The following is a 20,321-nucleotide window of genomic DNA, read 5'->3' as shown; positions in this document are numbered from 1 at the left end:
TGGTCCCAACCTTTTGGGCACCAGGGACTGGCGCTCCTATGAGAACCTAATGCCTGATGATCTGAAGTGGAGCTGAGGTGGTGATGCTAGTGCTGGGGAGCGGCTGTAAATACAGAGGAAGCTTTGCTTGCCTGCCCGCTCACTTCCTGCTGTGTGGCCCAGTTCCTAACAGGCCACAGATAACGGATAGTGTCCTGGCCCAGGGGTTAGGGACCCCTGCTCTAGAGGACCTAAGACTACAAATCAAAAAGCAGAAGCAGGGGGAGCCCTCTACAGGATAAGTAAATGACTAACCAAAGGGCTGTTGAGGTCCTGTTTCTTTTACTCCTGCTTGGATTTCTTTAGGTTCTTATCCTACTTTTTACCTGTGCCCGAGACATTCCTCTCAGTAACTCCCTAGATTTTAGTCAGGCTCTGAACTCTAGCCTATCTCTTCCATAATACCTACCACGTTTGGCTTCTTCTTGGTCAGTCTTATTCTTTCTAGACTGTGCTTATAACCAAGTACTCTGTCAATATGATCCTAATCTTCTTAATCCTAATATATACTCAGCTCCTCTGAGGAGAATGGGAATCCAATGCTTTTATAAACCTTTCTAATATAATAGTAAAGGGAAACAGTCTCTCTAACAGCTGGATGTGTCTATTTGGCAGGCTCTAAAATATACCTTGCCACCCCTCATATGGTTCCTCCCTGCCTTAGGGCCTTTACTAACTTTAATTCTACTTTTAATCTTTGGTTCATGCCTCTTCAATCTTCTTGTTAAATTTATCTCCTCCAGATTATAAGAGTTCAACATAAAGATGACAATGCTGCAGGATTTTAAGCCAATTCCTTCAAGGGAGACTGTCCTGGAGGGAAATCTGGACATCCTAGGTCAGGCAGGTAGATAGAGATTTTCAGTCCCAGGCTCTGTAGGAATAATGCCCTGTTTCAGCCTGAAGTAGCTACAGAAGCCTGACCTCCAGTCCCTCAACACCCCATATGACTACGCGTCCAAAAATCTCTCAGGGCAGGGGACGGGGGTGTTCGTTATGAGTCAAGATAGTTAGCCTGGGAGAGTTCCCCCTATCCCACTCCAGGGTGCAGTTCAGGAATTTCTTCCTTGTCCCTTATTCAGCCCTCTCTCTGTTTTGATTCAAGCATGAGACTCCAGCCTGAGAAACAAGCCAAGGCCAGGAAGACAAGATAGATAGCCTTGGGCCATCCCTCCCCTCCCTGGTAAGTCTCCTAAATCTTCCCCTTGTCCTTTGTTCAGCTTTGGCAAATCATAGTATCATTATCATCTCCACCTACCCCACCCCCTCTGCCAAGAGCCCATAACTCAGACAGCTCAAGGCAGGTTCTGTCTCTGAGCTAGCTGCCCACACTTTTAAGTGTGTACTTTAATAAAATGTGAGCTTTCCTGCTTTCTTTTTGTGGTGCCCTTGAAGGCTTGCTTGTGGCATAAGACAGGAACCTGGTCACTGAACCTCCAGGTCAGGGTCCCTCTTTGGACTCCTGCCCCATCAGGCTCTCCAGCATCAGTACTTGTCACAAGAAGACTGTGTTCCTCTCTGGAAACAATGGCTCACAAGACTCCTGGGGTTCCAGATGACTGTAGTACCTTCTTAGCTGGGGCGAGGGAATTCTATATGCTAGTGGTTCATTAGGAACATCTGCTGAGCAGCAAGAGCAGCTACGGTGAAAACCAGTAGAATCTTTCCAAAGCACTTTTCACCATCATTATTCAATATTCAACTGTTTGGATCTGACGTTTCCCAGTAAAATGTAAACTTCAAAAAGATAGGAACTTTGCCTACCTTCTTCATTTTATCTCTGTGTCACCTGAATGCAGCATAATGACTTCTACTTGGTAGATTATTAGTTAACTAATAACTAATATTTGACCAAAGAAGAAAGGTTGAAATTTTGGGTTCACATGATCAAAGTCAATATCACAGCCCATCATCAGTCCTCGACAGTTGGTTGTAAATAATTGTGCTTACATGAACTGTAAACATTATAGAATCTCATTCCAAAATCCTTTGTTTCTATGGTTTCCAGATAGTCCCAGTGTCCAGATGTTCCAGCTGCCTATCTCCCAGAAATCCAGCTCTGTTTCACTATGGAGGCCACAACCTGTAATGGATCAGTGGATGGCTCACCGATCTTCTACCTGGTTGGCATCCCCTCTCTGCCAGAGTCCCTCTTTCTCCCTGTGTTTTTTATTTTCCTCCTCTTCTATATTCTCATCATTTTGGGTAATGCCCTGATCCTGGTGGCTGTGGTGGCAGAGCCCAGCCTCCACAAGCCCATGTACTTTTTTCTAACCAATCTCTCTGCTCTAGACATCCTCTTTACTACAACCACTGTCCCGAAGATGCTGTCCCTGTTCCTCCTTGGGGACCGCTTCCTCAGCTTCCCTGCCTGCTTATTGCAGATGTACCTCTTCCAAAGCTTCACATGCTCGGAAGCCTTCATCCTGGTGGTCATGGCCTATGACCGCTATGTGGCGATCTGCCGTCCACTGCACTACCCTGTCCACATGACCCCACAGAACAATGCTATACTGGCAGCCAGTGCCTGGCTCACTGCCCTCCTCCTGCCCATCCCAGCAGCAGTGAAAATCTCCCAGATGGTGTATAACAACATTGCTCTAATCTACCACTGCTTCTGTGATCATCTGGCTCTTGTTCAGGCCTCCTGTTCTGACACCACACCTCAGACCCTCATGGGCTTCTGCATCGCCATGGTGGTGTCCTTCCTGCCCCTTCTCCTGGTGCTTCTCTCCTATGCCCACATTCTGGCCTCAGTGCTTCGCATCAGATCCCAAGAAGGACGCTCAAAAGCCTTCTCCACCTGCAGTTCCCACCTCCTGGTGGTTGGTACCTACTACTCATCCATTGCCATAGCCTATGTGGCCTATAGGGCTGACCTGCCCCCTGACTTCCACATCATGGGCAATGTGGCATATGCTATTCTCACACCAATCCTCAACCCTCTCATTTACACTCTGAGAAATAAGGATGTCAAAGCGGCCATTACTAAAATTGCATGTTCCAAGACCCTATCAGAGATAAGAGCCATTGGCCTCTAGATGCAGCTAATTATGCTCTCAGGACACCAAATAACAGTGCCCAGCATAGATTAGGAACTCAATAAATATTTTTGAATGAATAAATTAATTAATACAGAATGGCAAAGAAAATTCAGTTGAGCAGACAATTCCAACAGTGGTTCTCACACTTTGGTCCAAGGCTTTTCCCTTGGTGCAATGAAATACATTAACTTTTATAGGAAATTTTAAGTTGTATAAGAATTTCACTATTTAATAATTCAAGAACTCCTTTCTAAAATTAAAAAAAAAAAATCTGAATGGCCAAAGTTCTTTATAAGCAAAGTCAAAAAACAAATAAAAGACTCATATCACAGGGAAAGTTTTAAAAAGTCATCTAAAGAATTTCTAAATTTTTAGAAGGAAAGTCTATCATTCCAATACAAAAATAGACAAAACATGTAAAGAGACACATAACAAAAAAATGCAATGGTTTTTAAACAACAAAAAGATGTTCAGTCTACTGTATAAAAAGAATAAAAATTAAAACTACACTGAAATGCCATCAGTGTCTTTGTTCCAATTTTGAGTTAGTTTTTGGATAACGTGTGTGGTTTAGATTGAGATTCTTTTTTTTTTTTTGCATATAAACATACAGTTATGTTCCAGCACAATTTGTTACAGGGCTTATTCTTTATCTATTAGTTTGCCTTTACACTTTTGTCAAATATCAGTTGACTATATTTACTTCTATTTCAGGACTTCGTATTCTGTTCCATTGACATAGATGTCTATCTTTTTACTGATACCACACTGTCTTCATTACTGTAATTATATAGGTAGTGTTGAAATTGGGTTGTGTGAATTCTCCAACTTTGTTATTGTCTTTGAGAATTGTTTTGGCCGTTCTAGTTCCTGATATAAATTTTAGAACCAACTTGCTAGAGTCTTTATTGGGATTGTATTGAATCTACATATCAAGTTTGGGACAATTGACATCTTAACAATATAAAGTCTTCTAATCCATCAATATGGTATATCTCTCCACTTATTAGAATTTCTTTGATTTTATTAATCAGTTTTGTAATCTTTAGCCTACAGATATTGCACATATTTTGTTAGATTTATATTTAAGTACATTCTTCTTTTACTCTGATAATATGGTGGGTTTTTAATTGGTTGATTTTTGAACATGAAACTAATTTTATATGCTTGAGATGAGCTCCACTTGGTTGTGTTGCAGTATTCTCTTTAAATATTTCTGGATTTATTCGTGAATATTTTGCTTAGAATTTTTGCATCAATGTTCATGAGAGATAGAAGTCAGTAGCTTTCTTGTAATTTCTTTGCCTGGTTTGGTATTAAGGTAATGATGGCAGGTCCTATAAAACAAGATTAGAAGGTGGAAAACATTAGAATGGTGTTATTTCTTCTTTAAATATTTGGTAGAATTTTCCTGCGCAACCACCTGTGTCTAAAATTTTCTTTTAGGGAAATTTTAAAGTACAAAATCAATTTCTTTAATAGATATAGAATCTTTAAGATTATCTATTTGTTCTTGAATGAGTTTTTGGTAGTTTGTGCCTCTCAAGGAATGTGTCCTTTTCACCCAAATTATAGAATTTATAGGCATGAAACTGTTTGTAGTATTCCCTTATTATCATTTTAATGCCTGTGATGCCCCCTCTTTCATTCCTGATTTTGATAATTTGTATCTTCTATTTTTTTCTTGAGCAATCTGGCTATAGATTTATCAATTTTATTAATTTTTTAAAGAATTAGCATTTACTTTCATTGATTCTTTTCAGTTGTTTTTGTGTTTTAAATTGTATTGATTTATGCTCTAATGTTTGTAATTTTCTTCCTTTATACACTTTTGGTTTAATTTGATCTTTTTCTAGTTTCTTAATGTGAAAGATTAAATCATTGATATAAAATTTTTTTCCTTTTCCAATATAAGTATTTAACTCTATAAATTTCCCTCTAGCTATTGCTTTAACAATTTTCTACAAATTTTGATATATTTTCATTCCATTCAAAATGTGTTTTTAATGTCCCTTGAGACTTCCTAATTGACTCATGAATTATTTAGAGTGTTATATTTAATTTCGAAATATTTGGAGGAGTTTCCCAACATCTTTTATTATTATTTTCTAGTTTAATTCCATTACAGTCTGAGAATATACTTTGTATCAGTTCTACTCTTTTAAAATTTTGAGATTTATTTAATGGCTTAGAATATAGTCTATCTTGGTGAATGTTCCGTGTACACTAAAGGTGTATTCTGCTGTTGTATGGAGTGTTCTATAAATGTCATTTGATCTAGTTGTTTGATAGTACTGTTTAGCCATTCCGTCCTAACTGATTTTCTGTCTACTTATTCTCTCTATTACTAAGAGGTGCTATTGAAGTCTCCAACTATAATTGTGGATTTGTCTGTTACTCCCTAATTTTCATCATTTTTCCCTCATACCTGGAAGCTCTGTTGGTAAGAATTGTTATGTCTTCTTGGATAACTGAACCCTTTATGATTATCTCATGTTCCTCTTTATTCGTAATAATTTCCTTTGTTTTGAAATCTGCCTTTTCTGATATTAATATAACTATTTATTTCACTAAACTTAGCAACTTTCAGCAAAAGTACCAAAAATCTTCCCTGAGGAAGGGATGGCTTTTTATTTTGGTTGCCTATTGTGGGTTTTCCCTCTGGTCCTTCTTGATTTATGTTACATACTTCAGTTCTGAATCTTTGGTGTGTGGTTACCATTACGAATATGTAAAAGATAGTTACACATATACAGTCATGTGTTTTCTTCTGTGCGTGCCTTATCTCTATTCCCCTTTGCGAATTTGGATCTTTGAATCCTCCCCTTTTCAGTCATCGTTGTCTCAATTTGTCCCTATGTATGCTGAACGTTCATTACTATCTTGCTATAGCAAATCTCTTCTTATCGCTTAAGTTTATAATGCCCTATTCTTAGTAAGGGTTGCATTCCTCTGCTTCTATCTGCTTGTTAGCCATCTTACTCCTAATTATGATTTTTGTTTTGTTTTGTTTTATTTTGTTTTAGATGAACTGACCTTTTTCAGTATTTCCTGTAATGCAGGCCTCGTAGTGGAGAATTCCCTTGACTTTTGTATGTCTGGAAAGGTCTTTATTTCTCCTTCATATCTAAAGGAGAGCTTAGCTGGATACATTATTCTTGGCTGGTAGTTCTTTTCATTAATAGTTTGAATATTTGAGTCCACTCTTTTATGACTTGTAAGATTTGTGCTGAAAAGCCCGAAGATAATCTTATGGGTTTTCCTTTATAGGTTACCGTCTTCTTTTCCCTGGCTGCCCTGATAATTCTGTCTTAATTTTTGACTTTTGATAATTTTAATGCAATGTGTCTTGGTGAAGGCCTTTTTGGGTTGAGGTAATTAGGTGTTCTGTTGACTTCTTGAATTCCAAGCTTCAGCTCATTGCTTAATTTGGGAAATCCTCATCAACTATTTGTCTGAAAAGGCTTTCTAGTACCTGCTCCTTTTCCTCACCTTCAATAATGTCCATTATTCTTATGTTTCCTCTCCTGATGGTATCAGCTAGTTCTTGTACTTCTTTCATTATTTTTCATTCTTTGATTTCTTTCTTCTTCCTTCTCATTTATTTCTAGATTTCTGTCTTCGATATCATTGATCCCTTCTTCCATTTGGTTGACTCTATTTCTCAAGCTTGTTATTTCATTTTTCAACTCTTGCAGTGTGTTCTTTATCTCCAGAATTTCTATTCAGTTCTTTTTGAGGGTTTCGATCTCCTTGCTAAAGAACTCATTCTGCTCATCTAGTTGTTTTTTCAATTCCTGAAATTGTTGATATGAATCATTTTGGATCTCATTGAGTTTTTTCAGAAGTACCATCCTGAATACTGTCATTGAAGTCACATTTTTCTATGTCTATATGCTTGTTTTCTGGAGATTTTTCTCTTTCTTTCTGAGATGCCTTGTCCTTGGTTGTTCATGGTGTTTAATGGACTATTTCTCCACCTGGGCATTAATGGAAGTGCATTCTGCTTTTTTTCCAGAAAGATTTATTATATAAAGGTCTCTCTTTAGCCTGTTGCAAAGAAGATGTTTTTCTTTTGATTTCCAGTAGGTGGCATCTAAGCCTCTTGGATTCTTGCTTTATATAAAGCCTTAATAATGCCTTTTTTTCTCTTATAGATGTTTAATCATGCCCACTACTCTCTGTCTCAGTCTCTGTGAGTTTTAGCGAACAATTTAGGTAGTGTTTACTCAGATTCCCCTGGGGCTCCGCAGTGTTTCATCTTGTAGGAAATGGGGGGAGGGGCCTTATGGGTTGGAGGATGGGGCTGCAGCTCAGCCTCAGTTTGGCAACCACGGCTGGTAAAAATCAACTGTTATTTCTCTGCTGTCCCCCTTCTCTGCTTTTTCTGCTTCTCTGCTTTCTGCCCTGATGACTGGGCACTGCTGCCGACTGCATGGAGAACACAGCTTTCCCAGGCAGGGCTGTTCAGGAAACTCGTTGCATCTTCTCCCGTTCCTCCTCCCCCTACAGGGAACTCCGACTAGCTGCAAGAAGCAGCTTCTTTGTTTCTCCCAGTCCACCACCTGACACCCAGGGTTCTGACCTGTGGTAACTCTTATGCGCATATCCCATGCTCAGATGTGCTGGTGTGTAGTTTGGGCATTTTTTGTTGAGTTTTAGATGTTCAGCTTATTGTTGTTTCAAGGAGAGAGATTTGGGGACGTCTCTCACTCTGCCATGTTTCTAGGGATGGCCTTTTAAGAAATGGTGCTGGAAGAACTGGATGGCCACTGTCATTTCCTTAATTGCCAATGTCTCAGACCTTGAGAAAATATAAACTCTTGGGGTGGGGCAACAGGCACCTTTTTTTTCCCTGAAATTTCTTTGCACATTGTCACCCCCTCACCTTTTCATTACAGTCATAGCACCTGAAATGACCTCCTAGGGAGAAAAATTTATCCAGTGAGTTGAAGATCAGAGTAGGATATGTTTCAGACCGGCTGAAATTGTCAAGTGTTCTCAACTCCTCTAACTCTTCTTGAATATCCACATTCCAATTGTCACATTGCCAATAAGAAATTAACACAGACCATAAAACACACAGCATTTGTGGAATGAACTCAGGCTGCAATTTGACAATGCTTCTGATCTTGTTCTGAACTGGTTATCTGTTCTCTTGTTATAGCACTCCACAACAGGTTTATAGTTTCTTATTTACTTCCAGATGGCCAATCTAGTATTGGAGCTTTTCAGTTTCATTCTGTAAGAAACAATCAACTCTCACCTCTGTGAACACATTCTTTATTCTCTTGAAATTTTCCTAGCAAGCAACTACCAGGTTCATCAAAGCTTTGCCTTTGCATGGTAGGAATGTAATCCCAAAGACTATAGGCAATAGCCAAATAGATGATCTCATTACCACACATTCTCAGCTTATTGGCATGTCACCCCTGGAGTCTCATGAACTCTATCCATTGTCACTCAATAACCCAGACCAAAAACACACCTAACTTCTTTATTTTACCTCTAACTTTTTCTCCCTTCTACATGTAGTTTTTTTTAAATCAACTTTATTGAGGTAAAGTATTTGAATAATAGAATTTACCTATTGTAAGCATACAATTTGATATGTTCTAACACATCTATATACCCATGGAACCAGTACAACAATCAAGAAATAGACTATCTCCATCAACTCAAAATTTTCACTTATGCCATTTTCCGTCAATCTCCCTTCACAACTCTGGCTCCAGGAAATTTCTCATATGATTTCTGTCACTATAGATTCGATTTTTCTTTTCAAGAGTTTCACATAAGTGGAATCACACAGTATGTATTTTTTGTGTGTGTCTGGATTCTGCTCAGTCTGTTTTTAAAAGTCATCCATGTTGTTTCATGTATCAGTACTTCATGCTTTTTATTACTATAATTATTTTATTGTATCTTGAATGGATACACATATTCATTCACTGGTTGATGGGCATTTGGGTTGTTTCCTATTTGGGGCTATTATAAATAAAGTTTTTAAGAACAATTTTATGCATATGTGTGGAGATATGCTTTCAGTTATTTTAGAAAATACATAGTAGAGCTTTTGGGTCATATAGTGTCTGCTTACTTTAAAAGTCATTCTGCAATTGCTTTCAAAGCATTATATTTCCACAAGCAATGTATTCTCATTCCAGTTGCTCCTCATCAAATGCTTATCACCATTTGGTATTATCAGTCTTTTTAAACCTAGCCATCCTAATGAGTATGTCTTAGTAGTTCCTTATGATTTTCTTTGTATTTTTTCATGTGCCCATTGACCATTCATATATCTTGCTTTCATAGTGTCTGCTCAAATTTTTGCCCATTTTTAAAAAATAGGTTATTTTTTTTGTTAGTGAGTTGTAGGAGTTCTTTCTTTAGTTTGAATACAAGTCTTTTGTCATATATACACTGTTTTCTCCCAGTTTTTGCCTTCCCTTTACATTTTCTTCATGATGTCATTTGAAGAGCAGAAGTTTTTAATTTCAATAAAGCATATTTTTTTCTTTTATATTTTGTGCTTTGGGGATCCTATTTAATAAATCTTTGCCTATATCAAACGTTCAAAGATTCATCTTCCATGTTTTCTTCTGGATGTTTTATAGTTTTAGTTTTTAACATTTAGGTTTATGATACATTTTGAATTAATTTTTGTATATGGTATGATCTAAGGATCAAGTTTTGCTTTTTTACATATGGAAATCTTTAAAATCACATAGCATATGTCCTCCCAATTTTTCTTCTTTTTCAAAATTATTTTGGTTCTTCCAGGTTCTTTGCATTTCCACATAAATTTTGAATCAGCTTCTCGATTCCTACAAATATTCCTGCTTCTATTAATGGTGATTGCATTAATTCTATTGAACAGTTTGGGCATATTTGACCTCTAAACAATGTTGAATCTTTCAATCCATAATTATGGCTTTCTTCTCCATTTATTTAGTTCTTTAATTTTTTTCAGTACTGTTTTATAGTTTTGAGTACAGGTCTTACATATATTTTATTAAATTAATCATACATATATTTTATTAATTTAATCACCGATTGTTCTGTTTCTTGGTGCCATTACAAATAACTCTTAAAATTTTAATTTCCAATTGTTTACTGTTTGTACACAGAAGATAGATATTTTATATAGTGATTTTGTATACTATTATCTTGCTAAACTCACTTACTAATAATTCTAGTAGCTATTTTTAGATTCCTTAGGATTCTCAACATATATGATCACGTCATTTATAAATAAAAAATTGTATTTCTCCTTTCCAATATTTATACCTTTTATTTCTTTTCTTGCCTTTTTGCACTGGCTAGGACTACCAGCACAATACTAAATAAAACTGGTGAGAGATGATAGGCTGTCTACTTCCTGATCTTAACATAAAAGGCATTCAGTCTCATACCATTAAATACGATGTTGGCTGTAGATTTTTCATAGATGCTCTTTATCAGGCTGAGGATGTTCTTTTCCATCCCACACTTTGCTGAGAGACTTTAATATGAATTCTATTTTTATAAGATATTTTGGTGAGTATGAAATTCTAGGCTAGGAGATTTGTTCTTTTAGTACTGTTAAAATGTCATCCCATAGTCTGTTGGCTTCCATAGTTTCTATTGAGAAGACAGTTCTCAGGCCTATTGATGCTACACTAAAAGAAAAGTATCTTACTTTCTCTGGCTACTTTTTAGTTTTTCCCTCTAACTTTGGTTTTCAGCAGTATGATTCAGTGTGGTTCCTTTGTAGGTTTTTGTTTTTTTGGCTTAGGTTTGCTGAGCTTTTTAAATCTGTGGGTTGATTTTTCACCAGTTTTGGAAATTTCTCAGACATTATCTCTGTGCAAATTGTTTCTGTATCATTCTTTTCCCTTTCTACTTTTGGGACTTGAATTGCATGCATTTTAGATATTTTGAACAGGTTCCACAATCTTTGGTACTCTTTTTTACTTCTAATTATTATTTTCCTCTGTGATTCACTTTGGTTTTCTATTAATCTGCCTTCCTTCCACTCATCCTTTCTTATTTATACTCATCCAAAAAGTTCTTAAGTTCACATACTATATTTTTTCAGTTCTGAAATGTTAATTTATTCTTTTTTTTAAACATAGATTCCAATTCTCTCTTAAAATTTTTCATTTCTTATATTTTGTCTATTTTTTTCTCTATTTGGGGAGGAGATGTATTTATCATAATTAATTTAAGGTCCCTGTCTGGTAATTATGATATCTGTGTCTCTGTTTCTACTCTTTTTTTTTCCTCCTCACTTGGTCTTATTTAATTTTTTAAACTTGTCTCATACATTCTGTTTGGGTACTGGGCATTGAAGATGAACAATTTTTAAAGCTGTGAATGATTTATCTTCCTCCAGGAAGAGTTGTACTCTTCTAGCAGAGTACCAATGGGTCATCCGTGTTGTAGTTTGGTTGTTGGTTCTTATGCCTCATCTATTCCAATTTTGCTTTTACATTTAGGGTTTATTCATTACCCCTAGAGCCTGGCATTTCCAAGGTCTCAACTAAAGTCCTGGAGGACTTACCAATGCCCATCCACTTAGATAGAGCTTAAATGCCAACCTCTGACTCTCCAACATCATGTGGCTGCTGAAACCATCTGCAGCTCTGTAGCATCTCATCTGCTGTACTCCTCTGGGTTCTCCCATCTAAGTATTAACCAGACCCAACCCTGCTTAGCTTCCAAGATCAAATGAGATCGGACATATTCAGGGGCCGTAGACTTTTCTGGTTTCTCTAAGTCCTTCCTTACCCATGCACAATTTAGGAGTTGGTCAAGGACTTGAAGGGAATTTATATGCGGATTTTGATGTTCTGTCTCTGCAGTACCGATTTTGCCCCTCAGGTTCCAGCTACTTTGCTTACCCAGATTCCAACTGTGTATCCCCTCAACCTAGTAAGACTTCTCTTTTCTAACTGAGCTTTATTCTCTAGTCCTGCAAATTGAGAAATGCCCTCAGGTAAAAAGCTGGGGTTCTGTGAAACTCACCTCATGAGCCTTCCTTCTCTCAAGGACTGCAGTTCTTCAAGGTCTGACTTTGGTTGCTCTCTGAAGCCTTCAAACAATTGTATTACATATATTGCCCAGGTTTTACAGTTGTCTTTGGCAGGATGTCTAGTTCCAAATGAGCCATTCTGTCATAGCTGAAACTTTAAAGTCCTCTTTGAATGTTTGAGGTAACATACACTATTAATAGCAGAATCACAGTGCAGGTCCTAGGATTTTAGAGTGGACTCATTCGTGCTTTTTCTATAGATAACTATCCTCCTTTTGAGAAATAGTTTCTGGTCCTAGTGCAGACTTAATAACCAGGGAACACTTAATAACTATGTGTCCTGAGCTGTGCTTATGTATTGGGTATTAATTTGAATAAATAAAATATAAAATTGGATATGTACAGAAACAGTCTATCATCACTTGCAAGTAATAAAGTCATATTAGCTCAAGCAGTTCATGAAGGCACAAGTAAATTGCATGAGCAGGTGGCTCAGACTCCCATTACACACGATCTTGCTACATAGACACCTTCCCATCAGCTCTAACATACAGCCTCATGGGAAATTTCCTATAAACGATTTTCTCAAGAAGAAAAAAATTTAGTCCTGATTTACAGATAGTTCTTCAAAATATGCTGAGACCAGCCCAAAGTGGACTGCTGCTGCATTATAACCCCATTCAGGAGGTCACAGAAGGATCAATAAGAAAGTAAATCCTGTCAGTGGGCAGAATCTTGGGCACTGCCTCTGGCTTTTTGCCTGGTAGGCTCACCTCATTTAGAAGGTAAAATGGGCAGAGGTATGGATCTATGCAGGTTTATGGGCAATAGTTAATGGTTTTGCTGGGATATGAAAGAACTTGGAAATAACAAGATAAGATTGATAAAGAGGAGGTCTAGAGAAGAGTTAATGTATTAGATCTCTCAGAATGGGCACAAACTGTGAAGATATTTGGTAACTATTTACCAAAGAGTGTCTAAAAAGCTCTCTAAAATCAGCAAGAGTGGAAAAAGTCAGGTAGACAAGATGATCCATTCCAGGGATATCAGTCAGACTCACAATGAGAATGAAGGATACGCCATTGGAGTAAAGTGCTGAGCCTTCGAGGGCTATTAACAATGCTCTCCTCATTATCGGCAAAGCCTAGGGACATCCTTCCACCCTCTAGGAGATGCCAGAGAGTTGATCCCTGAGGGATGGTGGATGTGGTGCGTAATGGGAGCACCGTCTGGAGGGAAGCACCCCAGGGGGCCTCCCTACAGGAGGGGCTAAGGATTTCATGGGCCATGACTCATCCTTCAACAAGGCTTTGCACAGAGACCTCACAGGAAACACCATTGTGGACCAGGCTTAACAGGTGAGAAGGGCTAGGGATGGAGTGCCCAGAGATAGGAAGAGAAAGCTGGGGTAGGGAGACAGGCACAGGGAGGCCAGAGCCTATAAATCTGGGCCAGGGATCAGGAAGACTGGTTGGGTGTGCACAAGAGGCAGGCAACCAAGACCCATGATGGCTGTGCATACATAGGCTGTGGAACCTTGGATCAAATATCCAGGTAGGTCTGGGCAAGGGAGTACATTCACAGATAAGATTCAAATAATCTCGGCCAAGGGCTTCCCACAAGAAGGCAAGACTGATGACAGTGGTAACCACTGAAAATACTAGCAAACTTTGTGCTCTTACATGTCCCAGGCTCTCATGTAAGCTTTGTCCAAGCATTCTCTCCATAAAGACTAAGAGTAACCCCAGGAGATCACAAAGAGGGAAAAGGGCTCAGAAAGGGGAAGTGACTTGCCCAAAGTCACACAGTTGGAGGTAGGAGCTGGGATTGCAATCCAGTCCTTTCTGACACACAAGTGCATACACTTAACCTCAAAGGTCCCTGTGACAGAGTAAAGGTAAAGAACCCGACTGGCAGCAGGTACTCACTAGGTAGATGAGCCATTGCCCTCTCCCTTAGAGACAGGGACCATGTGGCATTTGCTCTGCTAAACACGGAGGGGACACTTTAAATGGGCTCATTGAATTGGAAACACCTCAGAAATCTTTTTCTCTATGCATCTCACTGCATAGATGAGAAAACCAAGGTTCAGGGGCCCAAAGTCACCGCAGCAAGTGGCAGAGCTGGTCCAAGAGCCAGGACTCTCGGTTGCCAAGCAGGGCTCAGTCCCTTACAGCAGTCTGGCTCTAGAACAACCTCTGCTCTCACTCCTCACCAGCTGTGGCTTTGAATAATAGCCTGTCATTCTCTAATCTCCAGTTTCTCATTTGTTGAAGGGGCATAACCACTCTGTGGCAGGGCTAGATGAGAAGTGATGATGAACATAAAGTACACGTGATGTCAGGTTGGACATTCAGGTGATTGGGGTTTTTTGTTGTTGTTTGTTTATTTGTTTGTTTGTTTTTCCTCTGTCCCCACCAGCACTATAATAGGTTCACAGACAATCTTGATGGGGAGAACCTACTGCGACAAGTTCTGTGCCCTGAGAAAGAGCACCCTTTAGGCCTTAAACACAGGGCTGCATCACCCAGATGTAGTATATAATTCAAAATAAAACAAGAATGGTGCTTTGAAATATCAAAGAGTAAATTGTTTCAGGAAGTAGTTTTGATGCCCCTGCTTTGTGGTGACCCACCACATGCCTGGTCTTCCTATCGAATAGTCCAGCACCGCCTGGCAGTGAAAAGCATGTGCCTCCTCTCCACCCAGGTCTCAGCATCCCTACCTCCATCTGCAAAGCAGTGGGACAGAGGAGGCAGGAGAGGGGCAGCTGGACTTGATGGCCCCTTAGGACCCCTCTGGCTTCAACCCCCTGCATTTCTGCCCTTCAAATTCCCTGCTCTGCCTCACCTGGGGCTGTCAGCCATGACTGCCTAACAGAGATGTCCAGGGCAGTGCAGTTCACATTCCTTTGGGTGTAAGAAAAAAACCTGGTGATTGAACTTGTTTGATGGGGTTCGGTTAACTAAGGAATAATGCCTTCAACTTGGCATAAAGTAGATTTACTCTTTTACTAGGTCTTGGAGGCTGACTTCTGGAACATTATTTCAAACAAGGATTTGCACTGCCAGATACCAATTCTTAATTTAGCACTTACCCTATAGAGACTCAGATAAAAATCTGAAATATAGATTCATCTGATATTATCAATGAAGAAACAGAAAGAGAAATAGAAGACTTTGGTCTGAATATTTTCTCCCCTGTAAATTAAACTTCTGGATTCTCCAGGAAATGTGGCATAGAAGAAAGAGTCCTGTCCGGGGAAACAAAACCTGCATTTGGGTGTTTACAACCATACTTGTGGCACCTGAGAAAGTCTCTGCTCAGTCTCTGGTGTTCAGGGGTGGGGTGTGGGGAGTTGGTTGGCCTTGAAAATAAAAAATACTTTTCCGGTTTTTACAATGGTGATTTTATGCATCAGAGCTATTATGAGAAGAGAGAGAAAGTAGAAATGACTAGTAAAATAATAGGGACATTGCTCATGGAATCATCAGGATCAATAAGGCAGTCATACCATTGTCAACATGGACTTGCCTGGGGGTGGTCACTTAGTCAGAGGAACAATTCTAAAGTGCAGACATAGGATAAAGACAGTATTTCTGTTAGCTAAAACGTCCCAGGTCTGTGGATTAAAAACACTCCCATCTGACTCCTCTGGGAGGCGTTCTTTGGCTTTTGAGTAGCTACTGCAAGCAGATCTTCAGTTCCTCTCTATCAGCCATGCCTCTCAAGGCTTCTCAGGTCACATAACAACTTCTGGGCAGGAACTAGGGAAGCCTGCTGGGTGGTGGGCATGCAATGGTTAAACAGGAACACTTGCTGAGCTGCAGCAGCCAGTAAAGAGGCAAGTTAGTTCAATGTAGTAACACAGATACGGTCTTGGATTCTCTGTTGCAACCCAGCAGTGGGAGACCATTATAGGTTCACACTCCAATCAAGAATAACTTCCCACCAGAAACATTTTCAGTGTCACTTCCTTCACTTTAACATGACAAAGAGCCCCACACCCAGGGACAGTATGCAGAGTACTCAACTTAGATGGAGACAACAGAACCACTACACCAAGCAAACAAGAGAGAAAGGAGCCGTTCCCTGCTTAATATTTATGATGGAAAAACAGCATGTTACTGTAACCCTCGGAGAAATCAGCCCTCCTTAGCAACGTGGTGACAAAGATGTCACTTTAAAAAAAACTTAAAGCAAATGCCTGAAGAGAAAGGAGTTTAGAGGCCTGGTTTAAGATATCCGATACCGCCCAAAGGATCATATGGGACATGGAAAAGAGAACCCGCAGAAGTTCTTCTATAACACTTACCACAATTGCAATTAAATAATTATGTGATTCATTGCTTAATGTATTTCTCGACCACTAGAATTTCAGGTACATGAGGTTGGAGACCTTCTCTGTCCTGTTCAGCTTATCTACTATATACCCAGCATGTAACATGCGGTTTTGTATTTCATAGGAACTTTTTCCATACTTGATTAAAAAAGGAAAGAGGGATAGGATGAAGACAGGGCCGGTCATCTGCCAGTTGTAAATAAATGTGGTTACACTAATTATACAGTGGTCATTATGTAATTCTTATTCCAGAATCACTAATTGTTCTGTTTTCCAGATGTGAATGTTCCCAGTTGTTTTCAATACCCACCTCCTGAGCATCTAGCTTAACCTACCATGCAGACTACAGCCTGTAATGGATCAGAGGACTCCTCAATCATCTTCTACCTTATGGGCATCCCCTCTCTGCCAAAATCCCTCTTCCTTCCTGTCTTCTTTGTCTTTCTCCTCCTCTATCTGCTCATCCTGGTAGGTAACACCCTGATCCTGGTGGCTGTGGTGGTAGAGCCCAGCCTCCACAAGCCCATGTACTTCTTCCTGATCAACCTCTCTGTCTTGGACATCCTTTTCACCACAACCACCATCCCCAAGATGTTGTCCCTACTCTTACTTGGGGACCGTTTCCTCAGCTTCCCTGCCTGTTTCCTGCAGATGTACCTCTTCCACAGCTTCTCCTGCTCAGAAGCCTTCACCCTGGTGGTCATGGCCTATGATCGTTATGTGGCGATCTGCCGTCCACTGCACTACCCTGTCCACATGACCCCACAGAACAATGCTATACTGGCAGCCAGTGCCTGGCTCACTGCCCTTCTCCTGCCCATCGCAGCAGTGGTGCAGACATCCCAAATGGCTTTTAACAACATTGCTCACATCTACCACTGCTTTTGTGACCACTTGGCTGTGGTCCAGGCCTCCTGCTCTGACACCACACAGTGTGGTGTCATTCACGCCCCTGCTCCTGGTGCTTCTCTCCTATGCCCACATCCTGGCCTCAGTGCTTCGCATCAGATCCAGAGAAGGACGCTCAAAAGCCTTCTCCACCTGCAGCTCTCACCTGCTGGTGGTTGGCACCTACTACTCATCCATTGCGATTGCCTATGTGGCCTATAGGGCTGACCTGCCCCTGGACTTCCACATCATGGGCAATGTGGTGTATGCTATTCTCACACCTGTTCTCAACCCTCTCATTTACACACTGAGGAACAAGGATGTCAAAGCAGCCATTACCAAAATGGCATGTCTTCGAGGCCCAAAGAATGAGAAACCTTGATTCATATGTGTAACTTGATCCATTCACGAACACCAATAACAATAGAGGGAAAAGTGGACAATTCAGGCAAGTCAGATAGTTAGAATAATAATTCTAAAAATATAATCTTAGGTATTCTTCTATTGTAATAAAATAATTACTTCCTTTTCTTAATTCACAGACAAAATGGATGGGATTTTTCTATTTAATTCTTAAACTATGAATCCCAAATTTCACAAGACTGTGAATATAATGTGGTCACATTTCCATTAATTCAAATGATTTTTATTCTCAGAGACCCCAAGTATTTAACTAGCAAAAAATTCAATCTTTTCCCTTGTATATCTTCTTCCTATATTTCTAAATGTCCTCAGGACTGTTGACACATAAATGTGAATCAGTCTTGCCCTTTTTGCTAAAACAGCAACTTAGAAACCTCCTGATACTGATATCATTTCAATCCTTGTTGCCTGAAAATTCATGGCCACAACCAATATTTCTACACAGTCACACGAGAAATTTATCTCAGATATCTAGGCCTTCATGGTGTCATTAAAGAGCATTCCCTTCCTCTAGTTTATGCTTAGGCGAGTGGCGTCCCTTACTAAACCCAGGTGGGCACCAAAGCATTAGAGTTCTTTTCATTCTCAGCCACACCATAGTTGTCACACTCATGACAATGGGGAGCTAAGTGGAGAAGTTTCCTCTTATCGAGAGGATGCTGTGTCCAAAATCTCTACTCATTCTCAAAATACAACCCTAGGAATTCTTCTTTCTGGCCTTAGTGGCCAGGGTCTTTATTCTCCTCCCCTATGCTACTTTTTCTCTTGAAGATTTGTAAGGCTTGTCCATCCAGGGACATATAGAGCATATAGTGAAAAGTGTTTGCAAGAAACTCAGGTGACAGATATCCTCATCTCTGGCTTATTACAAATACTCCCATTCCAATTTTTAGGGTCTAAGTTTTTGCCAAAGTACTAACTTTAACCATATCCCCAATGTATAAATTCAGTGTAGATGAAGATTTAATTGTTAATGTAGTTCAACGAAGGTTAGGGTCTATTCTTAGACTCAGGTATCAATCGTCTTGGAGATCCTGCTATAGTCAGAAAGGGCTTCCTGAAGCAGAATGCTAGAAAAGCTCTAAGTTTCCTTGTGTACTGACCCTGGGTAACTGGAATTGAGACTCACGTTCTTCTATCTAAACCTTATTCAGTCTGCAGCGCTTCTGTTCCGCAATCCTTGAAATTGATATCTAGACCACAGTAGGACCACAATCCTCAAGGTCTAAAGGAGACTTTAATAAGTTGCCTTGCCTCTGAGTTTCATGAGCTATTAGAATTTAACCTAAGAACATGGAGAGAAAATTTTTTGCTCTCTATTCTACTACCACCCAATAAACTACTCTGAAAGTATCTCCATGTTACCATCGAAGTTCTGTTTTGTGCAACTTCTCTTCTGGTACCAACTTCAGTATCAGTTCAGAGCTTTGGTTTCCTGATGACATCTTTTCATCTTCAGTTCCCCTTCTAGATGGAACAATAAATTAATCATGTGGAGAGTAGATCATAGTGATATGGAATTCCAGGCTAGTTCCACCCCCACTTACTCTTTCCTTGTGGCTCTGCCTAAACACTTCTCATGAGTGGACATGGAAGAACAACAACAACAATAATGTGTTCACCTGTGGCCTTACCTACTAATTGGCACAGTTTCTCTGTATTTCCCCATTAAAAAAAAAATAGTTTCAACTTTTGTGTATCAAAGGACATGATCAAGAAAGTAAAAAGGCAACTTACAGAATGAAAAAAAACATTTGCAAATTATATATCTGATAAGGGATTAATATCCAGAAGATATAAAGAAATCTTACCACTCAACAGCAAAAGAACAAAACAACCCAATTCAAAAAGTGGGCAAAAGACTCAAATAGGCATTTCTCTGAAGAAGAGATACAAATGGAAAATTAGCATATGAAAACATGCTCAACATCACTGGCCATCAGGCAAATCAAAACCACAATGAGATACCACTTCACACCCATTGGGATGGCTATTATCAAAAAATGGAAAATAACAAGCATTGGTGAGGATGTGGAAAAATTGGAACCCTTGGGGGAAAATAATAGTACAGGCACTGTAGAAAACAATATGGTGGTTCTTCAAAAAATTAAATATAAAATTACTAAATGATGCATCAATTCACTTCTAGGTATATATTTGAAAGAATTGAAAGCAAGGTCTTGAGGGACATTTGTACACCTACGTTTAGAGAGGTATTATTCACAATAGCCAAAAAGTGGAACCAACCCAATGTCCATCAACAGATAAACAAATAAACAAAATGTGGTATATACATACAATGGAATATAATTCAGCTTTACAAAGGTATAAAATTCTGAAACATACTACAACATGGATAAACCTCAAAGGCATTATGTTTAGTGAAATAAGCCACAAAAGGACACAAAAGGACAAATATTTGTCACAAAAAGACAAATATTGTACAATTCCACTTGTATAAGATACTTGGAATAGTCGAATTACAAAGACAGAAAGTAAAACAATGGTTACTAGGAGTTGGCAGAAGGATGGGGGAGAGTTGTTGTTTTATGTGTACAGGTATCTATTT

The 20,321-nt window shown here is 39.3% G+C and overlaps 2 protein-coding genes across 2 annotated transcripts; both read left to right on the top strand.

The window, feature by feature from the left end:
- The first annotated feature begins 2,073 nt into the window (after positions 1 to 2,073).
- LOC102896671 (olfactory receptor 2AT4) lies at positions 2,074 to 3,105 on the top strand. Its single transcript, XM_006926623.1, has one exon. The coding sequence runs from the start codon at positions 2,109 to 2,111 to the stop codon at positions 3,078 to 3,080; it is 972 nt and encodes a 323-aa protein (XP_006926685.1). The 5' UTR covers positions 2,074 to 2,108; the 3' UTR covers positions 3,081 to 3,105.
- A 13,672-nt stretch (positions 3,106 to 16,777) lies between these two features.
- Positions 16,778 to 17,711, top strand: LOC102882791 (olfactory receptor 2AT4-like). The gene is given in 2 exon segments (XM_015600273.1): positions 16,778 to 17,370; positions 17,372 to 17,711. Coding segments are annotated over 2 exon segments (933 nt in total).
- The last annotated feature ends 2,610 nt before the right edge of the window (positions 17,712 to 20,321 follow it).

This window comes from Pteropus alecto, unplaced genomic scaffold, assembly GCF_000325575.1.
Source record: "Pteropus alecto unplaced genomic scaffold, ASM32557v1 scaffold7, whole genome shotgun sequence".
NCBI classification, from domain to species: Eukaryota; Metazoa; Chordata; class Mammalia; order Chiroptera; family Pteropodidae; genus Pteropus; species Pteropus alecto.
This window is presented reverse-complemented; position numbering and strand designations above follow the sequence as displayed.

Coding starts and splice junctions, on each gene's coding strand:
- LOC102896671 (XM_006926623.1), top strand. CDS start 2,109: ATGGAGGCCACAACCTGTAATGGATCAGTGGATGGCTCACCGATCTTC.